This window comes from Anopheles moucheti, chromosome 3, assembly GCF_943734755.1.
Source record: "Anopheles moucheti chromosome 3, idAnoMoucSN_F20_07, whole genome shotgun sequence".
In the NCBI taxonomy this organism is placed as follows: domain Eukaryota; kingdom Metazoa; phylum Arthropoda; class Insecta; order Diptera; family Culicidae; genus Anopheles; species Anopheles moucheti.
Genome location: NC_069141.1, coordinates 79,641,446 through 79,665,862, shown reverse-complemented (window position 1 = coordinate 79,665,862; position 24,417 = coordinate 79,641,446). Strand labels below are relative to the sequence as shown.

Genomic DNA, 24,417 nt, shown 5'->3' with positions numbered 1-24,417 from the left:
GAAAAGCGGTTATGGTTGGAACTACCGGTGCAAACGTCGGTTACTTCCTGTCGTTTCGCCTAGCAACGCCATACGGTGCGGTGTTTTGCGGCTACTTTGATGTGAGATTTACTGCGATTGTTTAAATCAGCTGTGTGTCGGTTCGTTCCCGTCTAACCGGAGGGTGTGCCCGAGTACTTGCTCGTTGCTCGGTCGATTCTTTATGGTCTATTTTATTAAGCTTTCGTTCGAGGTATCTTTAACGTTACGTTCTTATTTCAGATAGGAGTAATACTTGCAAAGTGTTTGAAGTGGTGATTGGGAAATTAAGTGACGGACGTAAAAGTGCAAATGTCATCGGTGCGGTTAGTGTGCACAGTGTAATCGCCCTAATAGTGTGTGTGTGCATCAGTCCCATGTTACACATCATCACCTAATTTTCTTTCGTCCGATACACCCGCCAATAATGGGACACGCACGCCATTCGCCCGATAAAAGGGTGAATAGTCGCAAATAAAAAAAAACACACACACTCAAAAAACGGACCTGGTGCCGTGACCAGGATGACAAAGCTGGCAACATCGAAGCATGCGGAAATTGCTAACGACAAGTTTAAAACAGCACGCAGCAAAATGAATACGGAATACGAGTGTAAAGCCCAGCGAATGGTTGGTGGTAGAGCAAGGCCAAGACACACCCGTTAGACACGCCGCAAGATAGGGAAAACGGAACGGTTCTTATTTTCGCGCCTCGGTTTTAAATTGTTTTTCGGCTTTTGCTTTCACGCCCAGTTTTTTTGGTGCGATTCAGCCCATCCCGGCCTACCCATTGTGTGTCCGCCGTTGTGCGTAAGTGATATTGTCTCCAGGCAACCGGAGCGCCCGGGAAGCGCTAACGCGGGTCGGAAAATGCCGGAAAATGGAACGGAAACGTATTAAGTGTTGATGAAAGCAGCGTTGGTAACTTTTTGTTGTTGTTGCTCGGTGCGGCAAACAGCTGGAAACGGCGGCGGCTTTTTTTTTTTGGTTTGGTAGTGTCGGAATGGTTCGTGTGCTGTGCTATGTGAGAGTCGCTTATACATAAGAGCGACTGTGCCTGCAGTGTGCGTGTGTGTGTTTGCGTGCGTGTGAAATTGGTGCGCATTATTTTATTCATATTTATTTCGTCGTATTGTGCTGTTTGTAGTGTCAATGGCTGTGGAAGGTGAAAAGCGAAAGTGGATGCTTACGGTGGCAGTGGTGGTGATTGTGGCGGTGTTGGTTGTTTTGTAAATTTTATAACTCAACCCCCTTCTTCTACGATCTTCGCCTCCAAACCCGCATTCCACCACGCTCAACCCAAGTTTAGTGCAGTTTTGACGCTGGGGGCTGGCAGTCTTGAAAGCCAACAAGCGAAGCCCCCCCCTCCCTTAAGGGAATAGAGTGTGCGGCGACTAATCGCGGGATTATGGCCGATCTTCAGGCAACGGTCGAGTTCGCGGTCGAGTTGTACAAGTTCTACAACGTGGATCTGTTTCAGCGCGGGTAAGTTTGACGCGAAATCCGTGTTTTATGCGTATGCTTACGCTCGGCTAGGATTAGGTGCGAAGACGTTTATTCATTTCGGCAAGTACGTACAGCCGAGGTACATCTTGCTGAGCGTTTTTTGTTTTGCTCTGCAGAACGCTTATATTAAACGCTATGCGGGATGTTTATTGAAAGGCAGCTGTCATGACAGATGGACATTTTTTACGCGGCTTAGACATAAGGCATAGGCACCGAAATAATTTACATGATATTACATCATACTTTCTATAAGGAATAATACATCAGATGTTATGAGAGTAGAATTACAATTCCCAATTATTTCACTTAAGGCGCATTCATATTTTTTATGTTTAAATTATGCTAGAACATATGCATAAAACGTATCGTGAAACAATTACTAAAACACTTCAATGAATTCTTAATTAGGGGTTTGTGAATTCGGAACTCTGCAATAGAAAAAAATCACCTTTTTCTTGGAAATTATAACAACTTTCCAGGCCTATTGAGAGAGTCATATGATTTAGAATTGTAAAATATTTTTTTGGATTGGTGATGGGATGGGATTTTGAACCGTTCCTGTCGTTTGAAGATTGGAGTCGCTATTAATACGCCACCGGTCGCCAAACAATCTACTACTTATTTATATATTGGTTTAAAAGTTACGGATACTCTTAATGGTAGACATCGCCAAACAGACAGACGAATTGATTTTCCATTAAATTGAACATCATTTCGCTTAATCCCGAGCACCAATATTCCACACGGCAAGTCAGTTACTAAGGCAACGGTCGAAGCAATCGAAGGATGCAATCAAAGTCGGTACAAAACGGACGAAGGATGCCAACGACAGGCGCAATCGCACAGACACGCCGTTGCGCTGTAACTTCGTTCCCAATCGATTGCCATTAGGCCCGATGGCAATATCTAATTACAATTAAATTCCATTGCCGACGGCATGCGATGAGCGATGAATTCCTTGCGGATGGGGGGCGGGGAGGAGGGCTGGTTTCCGTTCCTACCAAGCGGGGCTGGCTGTTGGCATTTTAATGAAGCGAATGCATAATAGATGTGATGCTGAGCTGAGTAAGGTTCGTTAGCTCACCGGCTTCCTTTTATTTAGCCGAGCACTACAAATGTCGCCCGCTTCGTTACACTTGTGCCCAAGAACAATGCTAAACGCTTTGAACATGCTAAAATCTTTCATCGTTGCACTCGTACGGTAATCGAATTTTGTCATCGGGTGTCATTAAGCGTAGCGTGTTCCTTAATGACAGACCATCCATGTTGGCAAATGATCGGCTTTTTTTTTTGTTCGCACTGAGCGCTAGAAATTTAAACACAAAATTGCTTGACTTTTTAGCATTCCGTTTGCCTTCGGTCGCATACATAATACCCGCACGCACTGCCCATAACGCAACCCTAATTCGACATTGATTTATCGTGCAAAAGGACGACTATCAATCAGAGCATCCGTGCAGGTATGAGTGTTCGATTTGCAAAAACAAGTGATTTGCGCTGGTGCGTACTTGGCCACATGCCCAAAACCTCCGGATCGGCGACTGGGAATTGGGCTGCTGAACTTTGACATTTGTGGGTCGTTGTACCGGCTTCGGCAAGGTTTGTTTGTACAGGCGCGCGAGGATACGGCAAGGAAACATGGTAAATATTTGATCCAGCGGCATGCGAGGCACACGAGAAAGCCGGATGAAAACACGCCCAACTGGCATTTCACATTCTCCATTTTTGATTATCGGGGAAAGCTTCGATGCTTTTTGTTTGATTGTGTCATGCGTGTGTTTCGGTCGTCGAAAGGGAGATATGATTCCCATTGAAATGGTGTGTTTAAGTGCTGTATGTTACTCTTATTTTTTAATTGGTTTTGATTGTTTTAGAAAAAAATGAAGTCATTATTAATAATTCTAAGATCCACAAGAAGCACACGAATATAATAATGATCGAGCTAAGTTTGCGTATATCTAATGTGAATCATTTTTCGTTTTTCGTTCGTTTTTTTTTACTACCAAAAAAGACGTTTTATTGTGTAGTTATGTTAGGCACTGTAAAACATTAATCTGCATTATTTACATTGCATTGAAGCATGCAGTGCTCGATCATACATCCGCATCGATTGTGTCTGTCAAGCGCACAAATTCTCCACCATCTTGTTTGACTTAAAACAAATCTTTCCATCTGCCGTCTCACTGACTGTTTGCTTAACCGAGCGCCCTTTTTGCCATTAGAATTCAACGCGCTCCATCGCCGCTTCGAATGAAAGATTAAACCCAATTTTCAAACCTATTGAGCTGAATCAATATCGTGCCCTTCCTGACACCCTTCGGTTCCCTTCGGACCGGATGTGGCCACCCCGCACCAGGGGTCACGAAGTCAACAAAGTCACGAAATTTGTGTACCGACCTGCCGGAACGGGCGTTTCGTGCCGCGATTTTCCGCTTGCATTTCAAATCGGACATGGCTGGTCGCGTGTTCGCATAACTTTTTGCGATAAGTGAACTGATGGTGAGTGGAAAGAGAGAAAACACACACATACACACACAGCAAGGCTTTCGAGCCTCCACGGCTGCAGCAGTGACCGCGTGTCTAGGTGGTGTTATCGGATCGGGATGGCTTTTTTCCGCTTACAACGGTCGCCATCGTCTGGTACGAATTGAAATGTTCGTGAACTGTACTGCCATGGGTGTGAAAACTGTCCAGTTGGCCTAGCAATGGCACTGTTGCTTGCGCGGAACGCTAGAAAAGCATCACGTTTGCTCGCACACCTCGTTCAGTGCATCCCTTTCACAGCACCTTTGTCTGTATATGTATAATGAATTACCTGGCCGTCCGTGGCTCGTACTCGGCCGAGCCTGTATCTTTTTCCGTTGTTCTTTTGCCAGCTCAAGTTACGACGACAACGTTAGCAATGGCGCAGGAAGAAGCTACCCGGCGTCGTCCGTGGACCGCTCCTTTGGCAGGGAAAAGTTTTTCTCATTAAAATTTATTTGTTTATGTTCAAGTGTAATCGGGTTGAGAGGTTTCTGTTGGTTTTGCTTACGGTTTCGGTTTCGATTGCAGGAAACTAGTTTATTGCGCTGGGAACCGACCGTGCAAGACAGCCGTCTACGTGAACGAACCCATTGCGTAGACGACCAAACTAGTAAAAAGTGTATACATTTTTCACTTCATGCTTTTACTGTCAGAATTATGCGTTGTTTTGCTTCTTTATGCTAGTCCTGTTACCTTGCTAGGTGTGGTACAATTGATTTAACTCTAATTAAGATTTACAGTATTAAAGCAAACTAAAAGTTTTTCACTTTCAAAGATCAAAGTTTTATTGTAATTTGTTAGACCGTTTTCATGAATGTGCATGACGTTTAATTTGTTACTTTTATTTTTTCATCACTTGATTGTTGTTATTGTGTGTTTTTATGTTGAACTGTTTTTGTTTCATTTACTTTATTTAATGTGGAGTTATTAGAGTATACTTAGTATTACTAGAAAATTATTCGTATGCTGTGAACCAGCTTTTGATTAATAAATCTAAATTAACCTTTGAACAGAATGAATGAATCATGCTTCATGAATCTTCAGACATACAGCTTAGCTAACATTCGATAGCGAAGACCTTAAGAAGTATCTAAGAGTATTCATGAATCTTTTGAGAGTCGACTCATGATTTGAATGGCTGCTCACTGCTCATGAAAAATTATTTTCGTACAGTTCATTAAGCTCAAAACTGGTAATGTTTCAATGTTTCAAAGACCACCACTAACATGCTTTATATTAATATTTCTATATTTGTATTTTTTAGGGTTTTTAACTTTCTTGTAGATTATTTTTGATTTATTTTTATGAATGTCAATATACTTTTTCTCTTTGAGGCCGTTTTATATACAGAAATTGCGGCACAGTTTAAAGTTGCTGCAAATCATATCACATTCCATTTTTTGAGTTATATAATCTGAATTTAGTTCATTCGCATATGAGATTCGATATTTGTTGGTTAAGACATCGAGGGCCAAGTTTTAGACTGATACTAATTTTATTAAAAGGTTTAAGTTACAAATTTTAATCCTAGAAGTATAATCAAAAACACAATTGTTTGATGTTCAGTACATTTAAACCCAAAAGAGCCTTAAATGGCAAATTTATTATAAATCGAAATAATGGAACACATTCACTTTTCATTACATTCACCAGGCTAAGTCACTTAGCTTCATACCTTTTAAACCTGTACACGCCCATTATTTGCATCTCTTGGCACGGAAGTAACTTTAAGCTAGCTTTTAAATCGACTTTCATCACATCACCTTCATTATTCGCGGCCGAATTGTGCAAACCCTCCGAACGGCACGTGATGCAAATGAATGGCTGATGTGTTCCGACAGCTTTAGACGACATCCAGGGCTTCGGTAGAAAAAAGAAAAACACCGCTCATCACACGCAAAAGCGCAAAGAATCCAAACTATAACCGCACGAACTCCACCGCACGACCCAAACCCGAGCCTGATAGCAAGACGTCGGACGGCCCAGAGGAAATGGGTTTGAGAACGGGTGTGAGGGGAGGGAGAAAGCGCGAAACAATATTGCACCGTGATGTCCCAATTATCCGTTCAAGCTTTCGCAAACCGGGAGCTCATTTAAAGTTAATGCAAAGTCACGCTCTACAGGGCCGAGCTACATTTTTCATTTCACCTACCTTTATTCGTCGCCCCACCCAAAAAGCTCGCTTTTCACAATTTTGTGCGAAAGTAGTGTAAAGGTTTCTTTTTTCGTTTACTGTTGTTGTAGCTTTGTTTGTTTGTTTGTTTGTTTGGCGATCCTTTTCAGCACTCTGGCAGCGTTTGTGCTTGGTCGATTCTTTCGTTTCTTTCGTTCGAGCGGTTTTCAGTTTTTCTTCTGTTTTGTTCTCATCGAACCCATTAGCCCGGCGCCCGGAGAAAGAAGCGGTTCAAAGAAAGTACAGAAAGCGTAAGGATTAAAGCCAAAAGTGTTTCGGGAGTTTGTTTAAGCAGTCAAGTGAAGCAAATGTAGAAAAATAATCCGGTACCTTTGGTTTTCCTCTACGGATTTGGGACAATTTGCTTTAATGTTTAATAACTTTCGGATGGTTGTTTTCTCGTTCCGTACACTTTCCTTGCTAGCATTCGGTTAAGAATAGGCTTCCTGCTGTAGGGAAACTGTAATAATTTATCAAACAATGTGCGCCGATGCCTCACACTCTGCCACTGTCAAGCCAACCCGCTTTAAAACCATTTATCATTTTATGTAACGTCTTTTTTATCAATAAACTTGTCCTTCCACGTTCACTCCCTTTTCAAATCGAATATAGTCATCTTGTAGCGAAAATGTTCTAAAATCTTACCTCGCAACCTTTTATTCACTCTCTTCCCATCTCTCTATTACCATCCTGCCTGTTCACTCTCGCTAAACCACTATTAAGTGATTCTACGAAGTGAATTGCGTGTTGTGTCCTCTACATCCGCTCCATTCCGATACGCTTGTCTTAGGTTAACCTCCACCTCACTCAAAAACCCGTTCACCTAATTTCGCTTTTGCACTTTTCTGGTTGACATAAAAAGAGGGACCGACAAAATCTTAAGCAACCGACAAAGCCCCGGGACCGAGATTGGATAGGTTTTGTAATCACGGCACACATGACGAACCGCCCACCAGAACGGCCCGCAAACGGGATATCGAAAAGGCTTAAAAGCGAACTCGTGTGAATGGTTCGACCGTGCGGCAGGGCTACACAGACACCAAGAAAAGCGGTGAATCGACCTCATTCATGTTTCATATTTGTACCCATTGTAATGGCTGTTCGTTCGTGGGATCGTGGGATGTGGGAATGATTGGAGATGTTCCTAATACGGTACGGTATTTGGATGCGAGCGGTACCACGCGTTACCAAACCAAATGAGGCTTGTGCCCAGTAGACTACCCAACGATGCAAAGGCGACACTTTTGTCAATGTGACTGCGGACTCGACGTCACCCACTTACGGGCGAAGGTGTAGGAAAGCGGTGGAAAAGAATTCGCTAGCGATGTTCATTTTCCAGTTTCATGCAAGAGAATCGGGGAGTGAATGAAATGTTTGCAGAATGAGCAAACGATCTTTTTTATAGTGAAAGATTTTAAGATAACTTCAGCAAAAAATATAATATTTAACTTAACTGTTAAGAAAGCTGTTAGCGCAACCGAGTGAAGTGTAATACTTAATGTGCAATTCACGCCTGTGAGAAGTGATTGATTTTATACGCCTAAAGGTATGCAATGTATTTTTTTATTTTTCTGAAACTTCTCTACAGAAATCTTAAAGATGTTTCATAAATTCTTAAATTTATAGGACAACTGAATGGCTCGGAAGAAACTGCTTAAAACCTTTTTAGTAATACCTCTTCGAACATTCCAAGTGCTCCGATGAATAGTTATTGCATACGTTCAGGAGTAATACAGATTCGTTCCCGTCACTTATCAACTTATTGTAAGGATGGTAACACACTACCCGGTTTGCTGTTCGCCTCAAAGTAAATAATTGAAACGTGCAAAAATCCACCATCCAACACCACTGTCAGTCAGTCACGCTGTCAGGACCGACAGTGGGTGAGAGCAAACTGGAGGTGGAACTCTCGGTCCGATTAAAATGAAAATGTGCCGTTCGTTCACAGACCGACACCTCGCCCATGTCCTGCACTGGTTGCCACTGGGCTGGCGGTACCAGAATCCCCAGAATTGCAACGGGGTCATGTAAGCGCGATCAGCACAAAGCTGTCGCCGTCGTCCCACACGCCACACGCCATTGTGTTTGGTATGGTATGGTGACGACATCTTCAAGAACGACGACCTAGATGCAACCGGCGACACACATCTTGGTAGCAGCGCCTATACGGCTTTGGCAGAATATTTACCCCGTACGGCGTGCAAGAATTCGTACAACATCGCGTAATTTGGTGGACACAATCGGGCGGGGTCGGGGTATGAAAAACATGTCAACAATGCAACGCCTCCGTTAGTACTATTGTGAAAAAGGGGAAGGTTTTTACAGCGAGGTTTTCATTTTTCATTGTACTTGAGATGTGTTATTTTCCTTTTTTTTAGTTGCCCTGACATTACATTACGGTCAAGACGCCTTGTTTGTTAGTACACGAGAAAAGTATTTTCGCTGGAAACCGACCACTTTTTTTCGATTCATTTTCATCTTGCTTACATGTACACGATTTCTATTGCTGATAAGCGAACGTCACCGGATATGAGGCAACACACGCCACGAATCGAGTCGGAAACTGTACAGTATACACACACACACACGTATGTGTTTTTTTTTTTGCTGTTCCGGTGAAACGGAAATGGAATGGCATTGGTTGCTTTAGAATAAAGCATACAAAACCTTCCCATTGTGCAAAGAAGCAACGAAAGCTTTCCTAGAAATTGTGCCGCGTGTACAAAGCTTTTTGTGTGTCAATTCCAATGACTACTACATTCATTTTTGACCCAGTAAGACTTGTTGTTCCAAAAATGGCTTCATCATTGTACTTGCTCAGAGAATGTATTTTTGTTGAAATGTAAAATGTGATCGAATCGTTCATAATCCGAAATTTCAAGATTCCCCACAGTGTTTGTCGGCACCGGTCGTGTTTTTTTCAGTATGATTTGGGGACCTTCCTTACCTGCAATCCAAGGATTTCCAAGCTTCTAAATTCCAAAAATTCTTCACGACTTTTGTAAATTCTTATTGTGATTTGCTATGCAAGACTTAACACATACGATCTACGTTAACCATTGTTAAGAAATTAAAATCTTCTGGTTACGGTCTCTACTTGCTTATGTTGTGCACCTGCAATCCAAAGATATTTGCCCTAAATCGCTTCCCAGATCACATGCGTCACTTAAATGATTTATTGTTTAAAAACTACAACCGGAGACGAGAAATTACGATGGACTCTCAGGGCATGAGAAGACAAATAAATATTTGGAGCTTGAGAGATGGGAAAATGGAGCAGTTGCGTATTTTTTTTATCGTTGATGCACTTGAATTTGAGATTAAAACATTTCATTTGTTATACTTCATATTATAAACTGGGTTTCATAAATCAAGAGTTCAAGACTGTATTCCCTGAAGTCTGTCAAATAAGTCAGGTGGACATAAATCACAATGCCGAACAATACCCTATCCTTGCCACTCGTGACACATTTTATTCTACTTCTCCCAACAACAAAATTTCGTCGAAAGGTCGGCCGTTTCATTGCAAAAATTACAATCTTCGACACGACACACGACATCCCATTCCATCAAACCAACACACAGACACACCGGGCTACTTGCTCGTGCCATCTCCTTCCCTTGGCAGTGTGGTAGGTCAGTAGGCGTAGTCGACGACCTGACTCAATGCGTTACGTCTCACAATCGCATCCGTCACCGGTAGTACATTAATTTCAAACAGCCCAGCGTAGAAAAACACGTGGAAAAGACAAATGCTCACAAGCGTGTTGTATACGTAATGAGGGTCGTATCGCGAAAGACCGAAAGGGATACTATGGTGCCAATTCCATTGCTCTGTAATGCTAACGGATTGCTGCGAGTCGACAATCGAGTCGGGCACCTGTGCCGGGATCATCGTATCCGAGGCATGATGAAGGTTCCGATAGTGGTTCTGGAGAGGAAAATTTACGACCGACAGCTGCCCCAAAAACAACAAGTGGTACCACAACCGAGGGCGTCGTTGTCCGGGCGCGTGAGTAAAACTCATTTATATTATGGCATTTCCTTTTCGCAGGGGTTCTTCCCGAGCAACGTGGGGTTTGGTTGCAAATAGGGAAGCGGTGCACCAGAAACAAGACGGACTCACCATTATGAAGCATACCTTGGCCACTTCTGCTCGCACGCGGTTTCCACCACACCGGCGTGATTTTCTTACGATTATGGGTGGCGTGTGCCTTTGCGTGTGAGCGTGATTGCTAGGCACGGTCGTGCGAAGCGTCCGTTGGACGCGGAAGGAAAATCAAATGTAAATTTATCTTTCTGGCGTCGGTTTTCAGCTTTAGGCGTTCCGGTAGCTCTACGGGCTGTGATTAAGGGACTTAAAAGGCTGAAAAGAGGTGCTGATAGATATGGAACGCTGTATAAAACATTATTTCCTACTGTTGCGCTTTATAAATTGATTGTTTCTTCCCTGATTAAATAGAGCGATTTGTTATAAAATTTGTAGTGTGTTTTCCCCCATTAGAAGCTTACTTGTGGTTCGATTTCATCTCTTCCTTAAGAACGAAATCGCCGAATTATTTTTAGGACACATTGAAACGTTTTACTGTTAAAGTGAGTCTATCATTTGTTATAAAAAAAGTTTTCCAATCTTTTGAGTCAATTCTCCCATCACACCCGGACTCCCTTTATGGCATCGTTTTCAATTTAGTAAACAGTTTATCCGGATTGAATTTTAAATTGCATTCGCTCTCGGAAAGCAAACCGCCCCATCAATTGATTCCTTCTGCACGGAATCCATCAAAAGTATGTAATAACGATTAGGAAAGTTGCACCGTGCACTCCCCAAAAACGAGGAATGGGCCACGGAAAATTATCCACACGCTCGAGCAGGAAATGAATTTTCACCACCACCGAATCGACTCGACCGCAAGACATTGCCGCCGTTCGTCGAAAACTCATCGACCGAATGAAAAATCCATCCCACTTTGTGACAATTGAGTGCGCTTTCCATCCGGCGGGGTTGGCTCCAGCGCGGGGTCGGCAAACGGACGAGCGGTTAAACTTTCGCTGCAGGAAAATGGAGAAAAATAGCAGCTCATTCCTAACGGCCCGATTGAGGTAGAATATCTCGCTAGAAGCTAGCTCCCAAGCTAGCCGAAAAAAAAGGTTTCCATCCCCATCCGTGGCTGCGTTCGTGATCCGTCAACCCATTTCGGTAGGGTTGATGCTCGGTTTCGGGAGCGAAACTCAAGCGATTCTAGCGGAATTGTGATCGTTAAGCTTTTAGCTTTTGCTTATGATGCACACATGCACACACATACACCAGGGGACCACACATACACACGTTGGGTAGAAACTTTGGCAATAGAGTCGGATTGTATCCCTTTTTTTATTCGTAGCTACGGCGCACACGGCGTTTCTTCACGCTGCATCGCGGCGGGTCCTGGGATGACAATTTTCCTTTCCTTTGAGCCGAAAAGACGTGATAAACTTCTTGCGTGGACTGAAAACGTAACACTACCTATCCACGAAGCAACTCGGTTGACGAGTGGAAACATTATTCAGTCCCCGTTTATTGTTGTGGATTCCCTTTTTCTAACCCAACTCGGCAGAATGTGCTTTATTGGTTGCTTGGAAGTTGTTTATTTGTTGTTGATTTTAGATAAGAATGAATAACAAATTGTATCACTATTTTTTCCTCATTCTAAGAAACTTATTGTTAAGTTATTTATTAAAATTAATGCTAACTTTAATTTGTTTTTCACTGACTTTGTTAAGTGTTAAAAATATTTATATAATTATATTTTTATAAAAATTTGATGAGAAATATTATATTGATCAGTCCGTTGATTTCACTCCCTTTAAAACTTATAAGTATATTTTAAATAAAGTACAAGTTTTTTATACAATAAACATAGCTTAAAATAAATCGAAAACCATCGCATAAAGCAGAAAACAAAACGCTAGCAGCACAGCACGCTTACTACCGCTCATCATGACTGAACATTTCCAATGAAGCGGGCAAAACGATTTCCGGGGATTAGTTTCGAAATCGTTCGTTTAATTAGATTATGGCACCAACAACAGAAGAAGTAGAAAAAAAAACAAGGGCAGGCTGACTGTAAACGATGGAAATGATTTTTACTCCCCCGAGAATGGACCAAAACTGGCGACCGACCGACCGGGCCGGACCCTTTTTCCAGCACGCCCAGCAAAGACGCGTAGCGAGCAAAGTGGGCTAACGAATGGGTTTTTTGGTGAAAGCGTTCGCAAAGCATCTTAGCGTGTTAACCCGTTCCGGTCGGTGCGGGACTCCGGGTCATTCCGCTTTGGTCCGCTATGCGACTGGTAAATGCGAACAGTTGCCCTGAGTGCGCTAAAATCGCAGCCGCAGGTGGTGGTCGATGTTTAAAATATTGAAATCATTAATTTCAAATCGTCCTCCTGAGAGATGGGCACGGATTGGATAGGCAAATGGTTTTGTGGAAGCTGTTTAAGGGTTTGCAGTGCAAGGTGGAGGAAAAATCGCACGTAACGCGATTTTCAAATTTGAAATTAAGTCAGCTATGCGACCACTTCATCCAGATTTAGCTCTGGAATGCCTCGATTTACCATGGCTATTTCCCAAGCTGAGTTCTTCAAACTCTTACACTTTGTGTAAAGCTTTGCTACTGTTTTAAAATATTTGGACTTTCCGTTAATAAGTTTGCGCCACATGGTGCCAGTTGTATCGTGCGTCAGTATTTCACAAAACGATCGATGCAAAGTTGCAGTACTACAAACCGCTGGCAAACCAAAATGGAGAACAATTTTCAGATCACACACACACACACACACACACACACACACACACACACACAGTTTGGCCATAAAAGTTCGACCAAGTGACAGCATGGGCCTGACAGTTTGAACCACTTCTGATGCCCTTTTAATCCGGATTCTGGTCTGCAATCTGCATGACAAACGGTGGCCGGACGAGCAGCAGTTGTGCCGGTAACGGGACGAGAACGAGGTCATAAAACCATTATTTTGTCGCTCGGTCAGGACATTGTACTGAGATGTTCCCTGGTGTGCACAGCATGATGTCTCTCTCTCTCTCTCTGTTATATCTGGTGTTTTTTTTTTATTTCCTGTCGGTCGTAAGTCTTTGCATCCGCTGCACTAACCCAAACTGTCACTCACTGACCGATGGTGCTTCTTCGCTCCTTTGCCCCATTATCATCCTGCGTTTCCGGACAGTGCCGGATTGGCGTAGAGGATAGTGCGTGCCGGCTGTGGGTAAAGATACCGGCCAATCCTTGGTGCATTGTTGGATTATGCCATATTATCCCGGATGTGAAAATGGACGGCTTGGATCGATGTCAAATGCGGCCATATTGGACCATCATGAAGTGATCTTATCGGTATTTGGGGAGTGCCATAGTCGGCGATGCATATCTTTTTGGTCCACAAATGTGTTAAGTACTAGTCCTATAATTGTTAAACACTACTCCTATAAATACAAATAAATATTCCTCTGCCAGATAAATGCTGCAAAGAGTGCCCTACATCTAACTTTAGATAGCAAAAACTTCACACAACAAAGCGTCCGTTAGATAGAAGCCTTCCGATAAAAACCCTCCGTTGAAATCCTTCAACAACTAACACTGGCTTTTCTCTTCCATGCTTTCCTTCCTCAGATTGTATCAAGTGCGATGTTCGTTGCGCGTTTCGCCGCGGCTTCCGGTCCAGGTCGAAACATGTCTGCCCGATGCAACGACGGCCGGCATACCCTCGGTGCAGTCGGTGCTAAATCAGAATGGCGGAAGCACCAGCCACGGCAGCTCCAGCAACAACCCCAACATCAACAACAACGGCAACACCAATTGCACCAACAGCAACATCAACAGCAACAGCACAACCAACGGAAGTGTCGGGGCGAGTTCCAACACAAGTGGGATAGCAAGTGGTGCCGGCACCGGAAGTGGCTCGCTGCCGAGCAGTAACACCGGCAGTGTTGGTGGTGGCGGTGGACTCGTCGCAATCGGCGGTGGCCTACCGGGCAATGGTAACGCACCGTCGACCGGGTCGGCCAGCTCGACTGGCCGACCGGAAGTGGGACCGTGCCTGTCGTCGACGGCGAGCAGCGGTGTCATTGGGTCGATGTCATCGATGCCGAGCAGTAGCTCGATGCCTACCCCGAACTCGATCACCACCGGTTCGTCGATGGTCCCGATAGGCAATGCGCCCGGACCGGCCTGCACGAATGGGAGTGGCGGTGGGGGAGGCAGCACCGGTAACTCGCCCACCGCCAGCTCCGACAGTCGGTCGGGTGCGACCATCATTGATGACACCGGGGCGTCACGTGTCTTTCAGATCCTTTATCGCAACGAGGAGGTGTCGTTGCGTGACGTTATCATGTTCCGGGCGCACCTGCTAGGTAATTAATTCTTTGTTAATATTCATCTAGTTATATATGGAGATTACCTTATGGCGTTGCTTGCATGAAGAAATGGCAATGTGGGGGTGATGTATCACTTCTTATTCATAGTTTATTGCACGATGTCGGAATCTTGCGTACTTTAAAGATTAAAACCTCTCATATGAATATGCATTGCATACATTTAGGCGTCTACAATTTGTGACGTTAGCTCTGAAAGCTTCTAAAATGAGCATTTTAAAGTCCATCCCAAGTCCAAGAAATCATTCAACATCCAAGAAAAGTTCAGATGGGATTTAGTATCGACACTGTCACCTGAAAGTCGGTGCTGCCACCGTTAAGTCACCCGAACGAACAGATTTCGGGTTCCACTTCATATATCTATGAAGGACGTTAATGAAACTGCATTGTGTTACGTTATGGTTCCAACCATCGAATCACACTTCGGGAATTGAGTTTCCACATTTGTAGGGGAGTACATATATGAGGGTTGCCAAATAAAATGTCAAGCATTCGAATGACACTGAGGCGAATCAGCTGTGCCGTTTTACATTAGTAAAATGTCAATCACATTGTACACTACGTAACAAAGAGTTGCTGTACAGCTCATCTACTGCATCATTCAAAGTACTACCGTGGTTTCAAGTAGAAGATACCTCGGGCAACCATACTAACCCATTACACATTCATAGGCACCTCGAAGTCAAACGGTAATAGCCCCAATTCGATTAATACCGCAAATGAGATTCATTCCGTTATGGCTCCATTTGAATATCTGCTAGAGTTCTGCACAAAATGAGACATTTCTTCAAGCCACTGTCATGGGATGGGATGTGTTCGCCAAAAAAAAAAACCCCTCCACGAGCACGAGATTATGGCCGTAGAAAAGTGTTTGGCAAAGCGCAATGGCGTCGTTAACGAAAACTGCACCGTAATGTCTGGGCGGCTGGGTGGCCCCGTTTTCCCGGAAGAGGCATTGCCACTACGCGTGTGTGCGGTGCTGGTACGGGTGATGACGAGTAACGACCACTCCCAGGAACGCTCCGGCACCGGGTTTTATGTGTGTGTGTGTGCTGGATACCTCCCGGTCCTTAGGTATGCAAACCCATTAGCTCGTAAATTGTAGTCTCACATTCGTTCTACCGGTCCCGAACCGACACTGCGCTCGTAAATGCCAAGCCACAAACGCACACACACAAACACACACACACGGGCGTGCTTTGAGTTTGTTTCCTGGCGGTTCCACATCGACCGTAACGTTGATATTATCATGTATAGACCCTTTTGCCACAATAACGACGGCTAGCGTGAAGCACGAGATGTCGTGAGGTTGCATGAATGAATGCCCGGAACATGCGCACATTTGTTTTCAATTGCTACAACCACCCCCCCAGAACGGTGGGTCGTCCTTATAGCACACTTGCCACCCATCCCGGGATAGGGGTGACGGTGGCTGACTTGGGTTCTGTCTGTGCATAATTTCTGGGCGTTTGGCCAGCTATTGAACATGCACGTAACGCAACATATTTGCTTGTCGACTCAAGCAAGGCAAATAAGAAATTCGATACTCTCTGTCTCTATCCTTTGGGTTAGTGCTTTTTTTATGCCTCTTCGCGTTGCGTTCATGCCACATACCCGCAACGAGTGTCCGTAACGTATTCTGCCCTAGGGAGTGTCTCGAGAGCCGATCCAAAGGTACTCCGATGGCGCGCTGATATCCGGGATTTGGATTGCACAAGATAGCGTCGGATGGTTTTTTGGGACTGACGATGACGACATCGGACCAGATAGAATGAGATAGAGAGAGAGAGAGAGAGAAGGCGAAAGGAAAAAGAAACAAAACTGGGTCGCACAGCGTACGAGGCACGGTGTACGGGCTCAAACATATTGCCCACCGTAGCGGCACGTCCCCAGCGAACACCGCCAAAGTGGCCACCCGTTCGGTCCCGTCCGTTTGGATCCGTTGTTTTTGTTCGATCGATCGATAAAAGCTTACGCCTTTACGCCGCGGCAAGTGTGTAGTGGTCCTGCGTGTAGTGGACTGCACCGCAGGCGAACACTGCCTGGCCGACGCATACAGGCGGCGTTGGTCCGGGCTGGAGCGAATCGATTTTGGCAACGGTTTCTTTCGCCCCTTTCCACCCAAAAAAAAAGTAAGGTTCTCGCTGCAATGGTGGTAACGTTTGAAAATGAACTGTAAAGTAGCAATTGATGGCACGCAAACGGGCTGTTTCTGTGTGTGTGTTCTTTTTCAACCCCCCCGTTTTAAGCCGTTTAATGATGTAAGAGGGAGTGTGTTATGAAGGAAGCAAGACGGAAAACCATTTCAATGGCTCCAACGGGACGACGCCATGGTGGAATAATTTACAATGGATAAAAAAAACCCTGAAGTTGGAAAAAATAAAGCTATACTGATCAAACAATTGTAAAATGTATCAAAATATTACTCCATCTCATGAGTGTTGATAACATGAAAAGGACAATAAGAGAAAGATAAATGAAGATATTACTCGAACGTCGGAATATCAATAAACAAAGATGCTTTAAATTGCTAACTTATTAACCTTTAAAGGCTTCAATTATTTAGGTGAATTAATCACATACCATCGAATTAATCACACACGGCCAAGTATAAGAAAGGTTGATTTAAAATAAAAGCATCGAAGTGTGTAAACACTGACCTTACAGTGTTGTGACGACTGCCCTTTTGCAATGCTCAGGTATCTGTTGGCATGGCATACCATGCCGACCGGAAGCTCCATGTATTGGATGAACGTTGAATAAAACGGATCAGATTACGACTCAAGAGTGCCATGACAAAAGGGGTTCACCGTGGTTACTCGATCCGCATTGCACTGAAACAAGTTTTCCCAACCTTTTCCGCTGGAATCCACCCTGGGACGCTACGTCTATCAAAAAAGGGGTTTGGAGGCGCGTTTTGAAAACTACTCGAATTAAAAGCACTCTTATAAAACGTGATAATGTCCACTTGGTTTCTCCATCACTTTCTCTCATATTTCCATTGCTTCTGTATCCCTTTATCTCTCTTGCACTCACACATACACACACACACTCTCTTTATGGTTATTTTCGTGAGCGGTGATGAATGGGGAAAGGTAGTAAAACTCACCCAAACCACGATCAGATACCTTCTACACGCGGTGTCTCTTGGATATCGGGCGCTGGCGAAAGCATAAACACAAAAATCCTTTCATTCCTACGCTTTAAGACAAACAAGCGAAAAGTGCACGAAGCGACACGAAACCTTCATTCCACCAACCCACGTGATCCTCGAAGAAATGGCGAATCGATCGTTCACAGCGTGTACTGGGGCAGGGAATTCGAGCGCCATTAGATGCCAACTGCAGCAGCACGAGTGTTTTTAATAGTACTTAATCGCTACTTCAGCTCCGACGTCGGACGATGGAAGTCTTTTTCAGTACGCTTGGTACGCTCGCTCGCGCGCTCGAGTGCCGCGTCCGGGTATCTTGCACGCTCGAGTGCCGCGTGAGTCCTTATGCTGATCGATTGAAAGCAATACGACGTTATTGAGTAAAAATGGTAGAAGCGATATGTTTTTACCCTCGCCAGTGTTTGATTGTTGTTGCTTTTATGGTGTGATCCTTAAGACTATCAGTTTTATCTGTAAAGGACATAAGCTGTGTTCCATTCATTGAATCGTTGCTTAAACATTACAAGCATTTAGTTAAAAACATTCTTAAGAATGTGTAAACCTGTCGGTTCATATGCTTAAGTATTTCACCCTACAGATCTTTCCAGTGCCGCATAGACTTTCACATTTCCAAGGAATCTTGAATCTCATCTCTATTGTTATACAACCCTTTAAGCTGTTAAATCTTTACCTTCCGCCTCTCTTCCCATAGAGGGGTTCCCTTGTTCTGAACAACCACCGTTAAACAACTTGTATTCTGAGAATTCTGTCTAACCACACACTCCGTCGCTGGGAAGAGTCCTTCTGTTGTAGCGAAACGGTACACAATTGAACAGCCAACAGGCGCTTAGTATAGACGACACACCGGACGCGTAATGGCAAATGTACTAATCGTTTAGTGGGCTCTCGAAACGAACGACCCTACCTATTTCTTGGTAAAACACATGACCCAATGTTAGAATTATGTATGCAGCGATCCAAATGCTTTGTTTGCACGACTGCCGGTGGGAAGCGGTACTTAGCGGCAGGAAAACTTAAATTGGAACTCGTTGTTCGAATGTTCCATACACGCGCCACACTAATTTAGAGTTTAAGCATAATTAACAAAGAATGCAATGCGTTGAAGTTTTGATTAAGCTAGATGAGAATTCTTGAAATATTCCCGAAACAGAGACGATAGTAGATATTTTAACAAAATCTTCAAACTTTGGAATTATTTTTTTTCAACGTCAGCCTTTAGATTGTGAATAGTAGGATGCGCCTGGAACTATGCAATATGAAGTCTTCCAAACATCAATCACCTGAAAGTAGTGATTGTACGTGGTTTAATACAACAATTAGCGAAATGTTGTCGAAAAGCGCGAAATCATAGAAAACATAGGACGTCACCCATGCTTGTCAGGCAGCTTAAATGTCTAAGCTCATAAGTAGATAGTAAAGAGATCAGCTTATGAATATAGCTGTCGTATAGCTTTAGCAAAAAAAAAATAGCCAAAACTTTCTTGTTATTCCTCAACCCGGTCCAATAACCGTTTGCTGCCCTGCTCATCTCCGACGATAATCAAATTAGTCTCCTCCGGGGCTTGGTCTATCCTTCGATTTATCAGATTAGTTTAATGTGCCATATTAAAACATTACTCCGGCGCTCGTTACGCAGCCCGTTGCGGTTGGCTTGTGAACCCATGTCCCTAATTGACCCGTTCCTCTGATTATCATCGAAAAATTATGATGTCTCGAAAGAACGCCCAGCATGGAGCAGGAGATGGGTTTAAGCCGTTCTGGGATCGGTTCTTTCCGAAGAAGAAACCTTCCAGAGGAAGCGTGTAAATCAGTTTAAAATCTCCGTTACAGTTTTTCCCACACATGCCGTTATGGTGTTAAACTTCACCCTCACAAATGCACACCGCTACAAGCTCACTATGCAAACAAGCCCCTCATTTCTGTTGGTATGTACCGTCGTGTACTGGTCGGGACAGCGAACGCTTGCAGTCATCTTATGCTAATGTAATTGCCATGCTGCCTAATTCAGCGTAAAAATGTCAACGAATAAATCACCGACCACCGTCGGGGTGGGGGCGGTCGTGTTTCGGCGTTGCGTTGCGACCTCAGTTACATGGTTCTGGCTGTAGGTGTGAAGATACTTATTGATCGTTGAGTGTCTTTCGCAGGATGAAACGTACGCTCGTGACTCGAACCAATCTCGATGTGAATTCGATTGTTTGAGGTTAGGTTTATGGGCCCGCTGGACCATGCAGACGTATGCCGGTTGCCCTGTTACGGTCGAATTCAATCACACGCCCACTCGGAAATCGATTGGTTGTTTTAGGGCGAAAGGATTCATTTCCGGCGCTGCGGTTGTGTGTTTCCTGAATTATTCAGTTTCTGGGTGTGTGTGTGTTGGCATGTGGCATCGGCTAGATGAATCTTTTGTTGTGCAAATATTTGCGTATAGTTTTGTGTACAAGTTGAGATGGCTTTGATGCCGTGTAAAGTATTATACCCTCCCCGATGTAGGCGATCTCATGTGTTCTTCCCCGTACACTTGAGTGAATTGTTGCTGAACGTAGCTTTCGCGAGAGAGTTCGTCCAAAAGTTGGACGTACACCTTTATCGCATCGTAACCCATTAACCTTTTGTGTTTTGTTTTATTTATTTTTATTCCTCCTCAGTCGACAGCCGGCACCTGAAGGAATCGATCGAGCGTGCCGAGTTCTCGCTCAACCTCGAGCTATGGTTCGGCGAGCAGACGAACGGGAACGTACTGACGCTGGCCTCGACGCGCACACTGCAGCTAAACTTTCATCCTGGCCGGGGGCTTCACTATCATCTGCCGGTACTATTCGACTACTTTCACCTAGCCGCCGTCAGTGTCGGGATCCATGCGAGCCTGGTTGCCCTGCATCAGCCTTACATCAAGTGAGTAGCATCCGTGTTGCGGTGACGGAGCCGAGCGGTAGCTTAGAACTGTCTGTAGACTGAACTTTCACTCGGAAAGGTTAGATAGCCTTTCGGGGGAGTTAAGTTTTCATATGCCATACTCAAAATTCGGCAGCTAGCTTAGCGCCTAATGTACGTCCCTAATCTTATGGAATCGCTTTCGTACTGGAAGAGCTTTATAAACTGAGTTTTAGTAGTTTTAGGAACTGTTTTGATTTTTCATTTTATTTTGTGGTTCTTTTTAATATTTAACAAAATATCCTACCCGACGATTCTTCGTATCCCGATTAATGATCCCGTAGTATCTATATTCATTATCATTTCATAAATTATTCTTTTACATCACGTAACTATCACTATTTAAGTAGTGAATAAAATTTATTTAATTTTAGTAACATAACATCATCATTTACTTTCGCAGCGTAATGTTTTTTAAAAACGTCTGAATGTATGTAATGGTTATTGGGTTTAATGGTTCTTGGGTTTTTAGCACTAGATAGCCATGAGACCGTTCCTTTATTTTGTCTCACATCAGTTGACGGTTGAATCTGTCAAAACCTAAGTTAGAAGAGGGAAGAAAAGCACACCTTTATGAAAATAAAATGAAATGTCTCATTAAAACTCCTAAAGTTATGCAAAATTGCGAAAAATCTTTTTTGTTATTTATTTTTATGGTTTGTATCTTTTGAAAGATAAATCAAGTTTGCTTTGATCACTAAGTAACTTGTTTACCCGGTGCATTAAATGGCAATAATTCGTACAGTATTGTCTAGAGCAAGGATTAACAATTTTCAAAATACATTTCACTTCGGTTGAGAGACATTTCATTTCGATGTTTATTTCCCCAACACCTCAACCCAAGTATTGATAGCGGCAAATATTATTACAGTATGCATGGTTTAAATGATCTATTAATCCGTTAACGATTAACGCTTCGAGAGGTTATAACAACACCGATCCGTATTAAAAACCATTGCAACGCTCTTAATTATGGCATCATAAATCCGGCATAAGAGCAGTAAATTTTAAACGCGAAACACATCACACAGCCAATTAAAAGGGACGACCTTGTTTTCGATTCGTACACAACCCATCAAATTTATTGCCCCTATTCACACACGCACACACGCAGTAAATACAGTGCCCGGCAAGCCACACACACACACAGCAAACATTTGTTGCATTTTGTGCTCGCGTGTACTGATGATGACGATTGTCTTCATAAGTCATAAATCCCTGGGACGGGCATCGGAGCGTTTGTTTTTTCGGTTTTGTTTTATTTCTTTGCAAACGAACGCCTCCATTAGCAACAGTTTCGCAAATTAATTGTTTCCTGTGGCCTGAAGATGTGCGCATTTCTGTGTGCGTGCGGGTAGGAATGCAAAAGGACTCCTTCTTGTTTTTACGACCAACCGAGAAAGCAATAAAGGAATGGCAATTTTATCGCAATATAAACATTTGATTTCTGGAGTCAATCGGACGTCACCGTCGTGGTCGGCTGGCAGGATGCTACCAATAGTTGCCACACTTTCATCAGCCTCACTAGTCGCATGGGTGTGTGAGGTAGAATTGTCTCACACGTCCTCACGCCCACACAGCATTTCATTTAATGCGCGTTGCCATGGAAACAATGTGTGCCCGCATCGAACGAGGAAGACGAATGGTAAATATTTACCCAGCCAAACCGGAAACTAGTTCGCTGGTGGAGAGAGGGCGAGAGAGGGCCATGATGGCTTTACGGGGATGGGTCTCGAAATCAATCATCGTGTCACAAAACGTGGGTTTGAGGCAAAAACTAACAAACACCGTAAAAGCACCACATCGCCCTAGATGATGATCTTTCATTCCGTAATCGTTTACCGAACGGTTATCCGGTATTTGTAGTGCATGCCCATTATTGGACCAATATGATTGCTTGTTCTGGTGCTCAGTGCGTGCTGTGGTACCCTGAATCGGATGATGACGATCGGGCTGCTCTGTTTACCTTATCATACGAGCGTGTGCTTTGGGAAGAACGATTTGGGGGTAGTTTTTTCTTCCTCCTTTTCACAATTCGTATATACTGGTGGAACTGTGTCTAAAAATATCGAAAGCGTAAAAAAAAACCCAGGACCTTTCTCCGTTTATTCATTCCCCTGGCTGATGGTGTTGGATAATGAGGGGAATAGTATGACCTCGATGGAGCAAAAGAGGGATCCGCAGTCCGCAATTTGCTTGCCCATAGGTTAACCACTTAATGGCGACAGGAAGTCCGTCCGCCCGAGCTGTGGACAAACCGTACGAGTCGGAACGTACCCCCGACCAAACAACCTTCCTGCTCGTTCGTTTCCCTTATTTGCTTGTCATTTGCCAAACAACCATGCATGCCTAACGACCGACGGTACGGCCAGTGTATGGGCAGGACTGGTCCTAATCGCGGGAGGCTCTTCATGCGGGGAAATTGGTGCAAATTTTACCATTAACCAGCACCAGAGCAGTACGCACGTACTGAGCTCCATTATCGAAAGGAATGTAAAGGACCTGGGGATTGGGGGTGTCTTCCACCATTTTTTTTTTGTGCTATCCAACCCACCAAACAGAACACCATTTTCATCCTTCCGTGCTAATCAAATCTAATCACACTCAATCTGTGTTTGCCGGATGCCGCGCGCTCCATAGCATTTGGAGCCGGAAGCGCAATGGAGGCGATGCGCAACAAAAAAAAGTTGGGCGAAAGGTAAAATTGGTTTATTAGAATCTTGTTGTGTTTTCTCCACCACTCTATCCAACTCTCTGGACATTGACGTTAACGTTAATATGTTGACTTCGCTGTCAGTAGGGGTAGCCTCGTAGGGGTTACTTCGAGAAAGGTTATGGACAGGGACAACGAATCCCGCTATGTTTGGAGTAGGGCTGCAGCTCGGGCATGGAAGGAGGAAACATTTCCCACACCTTTCTGTCCGCCTCTGCTGGAAGCGACCTTAATGAACTGCAGCGGTGTGTAATGAGATTTAGTACTACTCACAACATCTCACAGCTCATTAGGGGTTTTGTATTTTACGCATCAGGTGAACTGTCTGTTTTCTCGTGTGCCAATCAGAGTGAGTGATGTTGACACAGTGAATAGCTGCGAGATGTTTTGAATACATCGTTTTATTAAAAAAAGGAAGCTATTGGCTACTGTGATACATTATTAAAAATTATTTATTTATTTGTTTTGTTGGTATAATAGCATTAGCTAGCTAAGTTCATAAACAATATTTAAATAGTAATTTGTGAAAATTTAAACTCAAAAATGACAGCTAGTTGAATCGTTTTGATTTTTATTATTATTTTTGTCCGAGCGAGACACGAGAGTTTTATATGAAGGATTTTTAAAAACAAACTCCCCGGATAAGTGTTCCATAATTATAATAAACAATAACTTTTATTGTTCAGAAAATATGAATGTTTTAGCGTTGATCTATCATCTGCATCTTCAAATAATTGAACTTAAAAAACAATAGAGCCTGTTTTCAGTGGATATCAATTATTTGACATGCTGCTAGTCAGCCCTTATAATCGACGTCCTACTGTGATGTTCATGTGCGCATTGCCTAACCGACAGGCGCGAATGTGGTGTATGTATTTACTGCTTCCTAAAAATAATTCTCATCTAATCACACCTAATGGGATTTTTTTATATAACATTTTACTGTTTCGGAAC

The 24,417-nt window shown here is 43.6% G+C and overlaps 1 protein-coding gene across 1 annotated transcript; it reads left to right on the top strand.

Annotated features, from left to right (window-relative positions):
• The first annotated feature begins 1,425 nt into the window (after positions 1 to 1,425).
• Positions 1,426 to 20,715, top strand: LOC128304056 (protein FAM135A). Its single transcript, XM_053041180.1, has 4 exons — positions 1,426 to 1,502; positions 13,884 to 14,041; positions 14,462 to 14,623; positions 20,465 to 20,715. Exons 1-4 carry the CDS (start codon positions 1,426 to 1,428, stop codon positions 20,713 to 20,715), a joined length of 648 nt encoding a protein of 215 aa, XP_052897140.1.
• Positions 20,716 to 24,417: the final 3,702 nt, after the last annotated feature.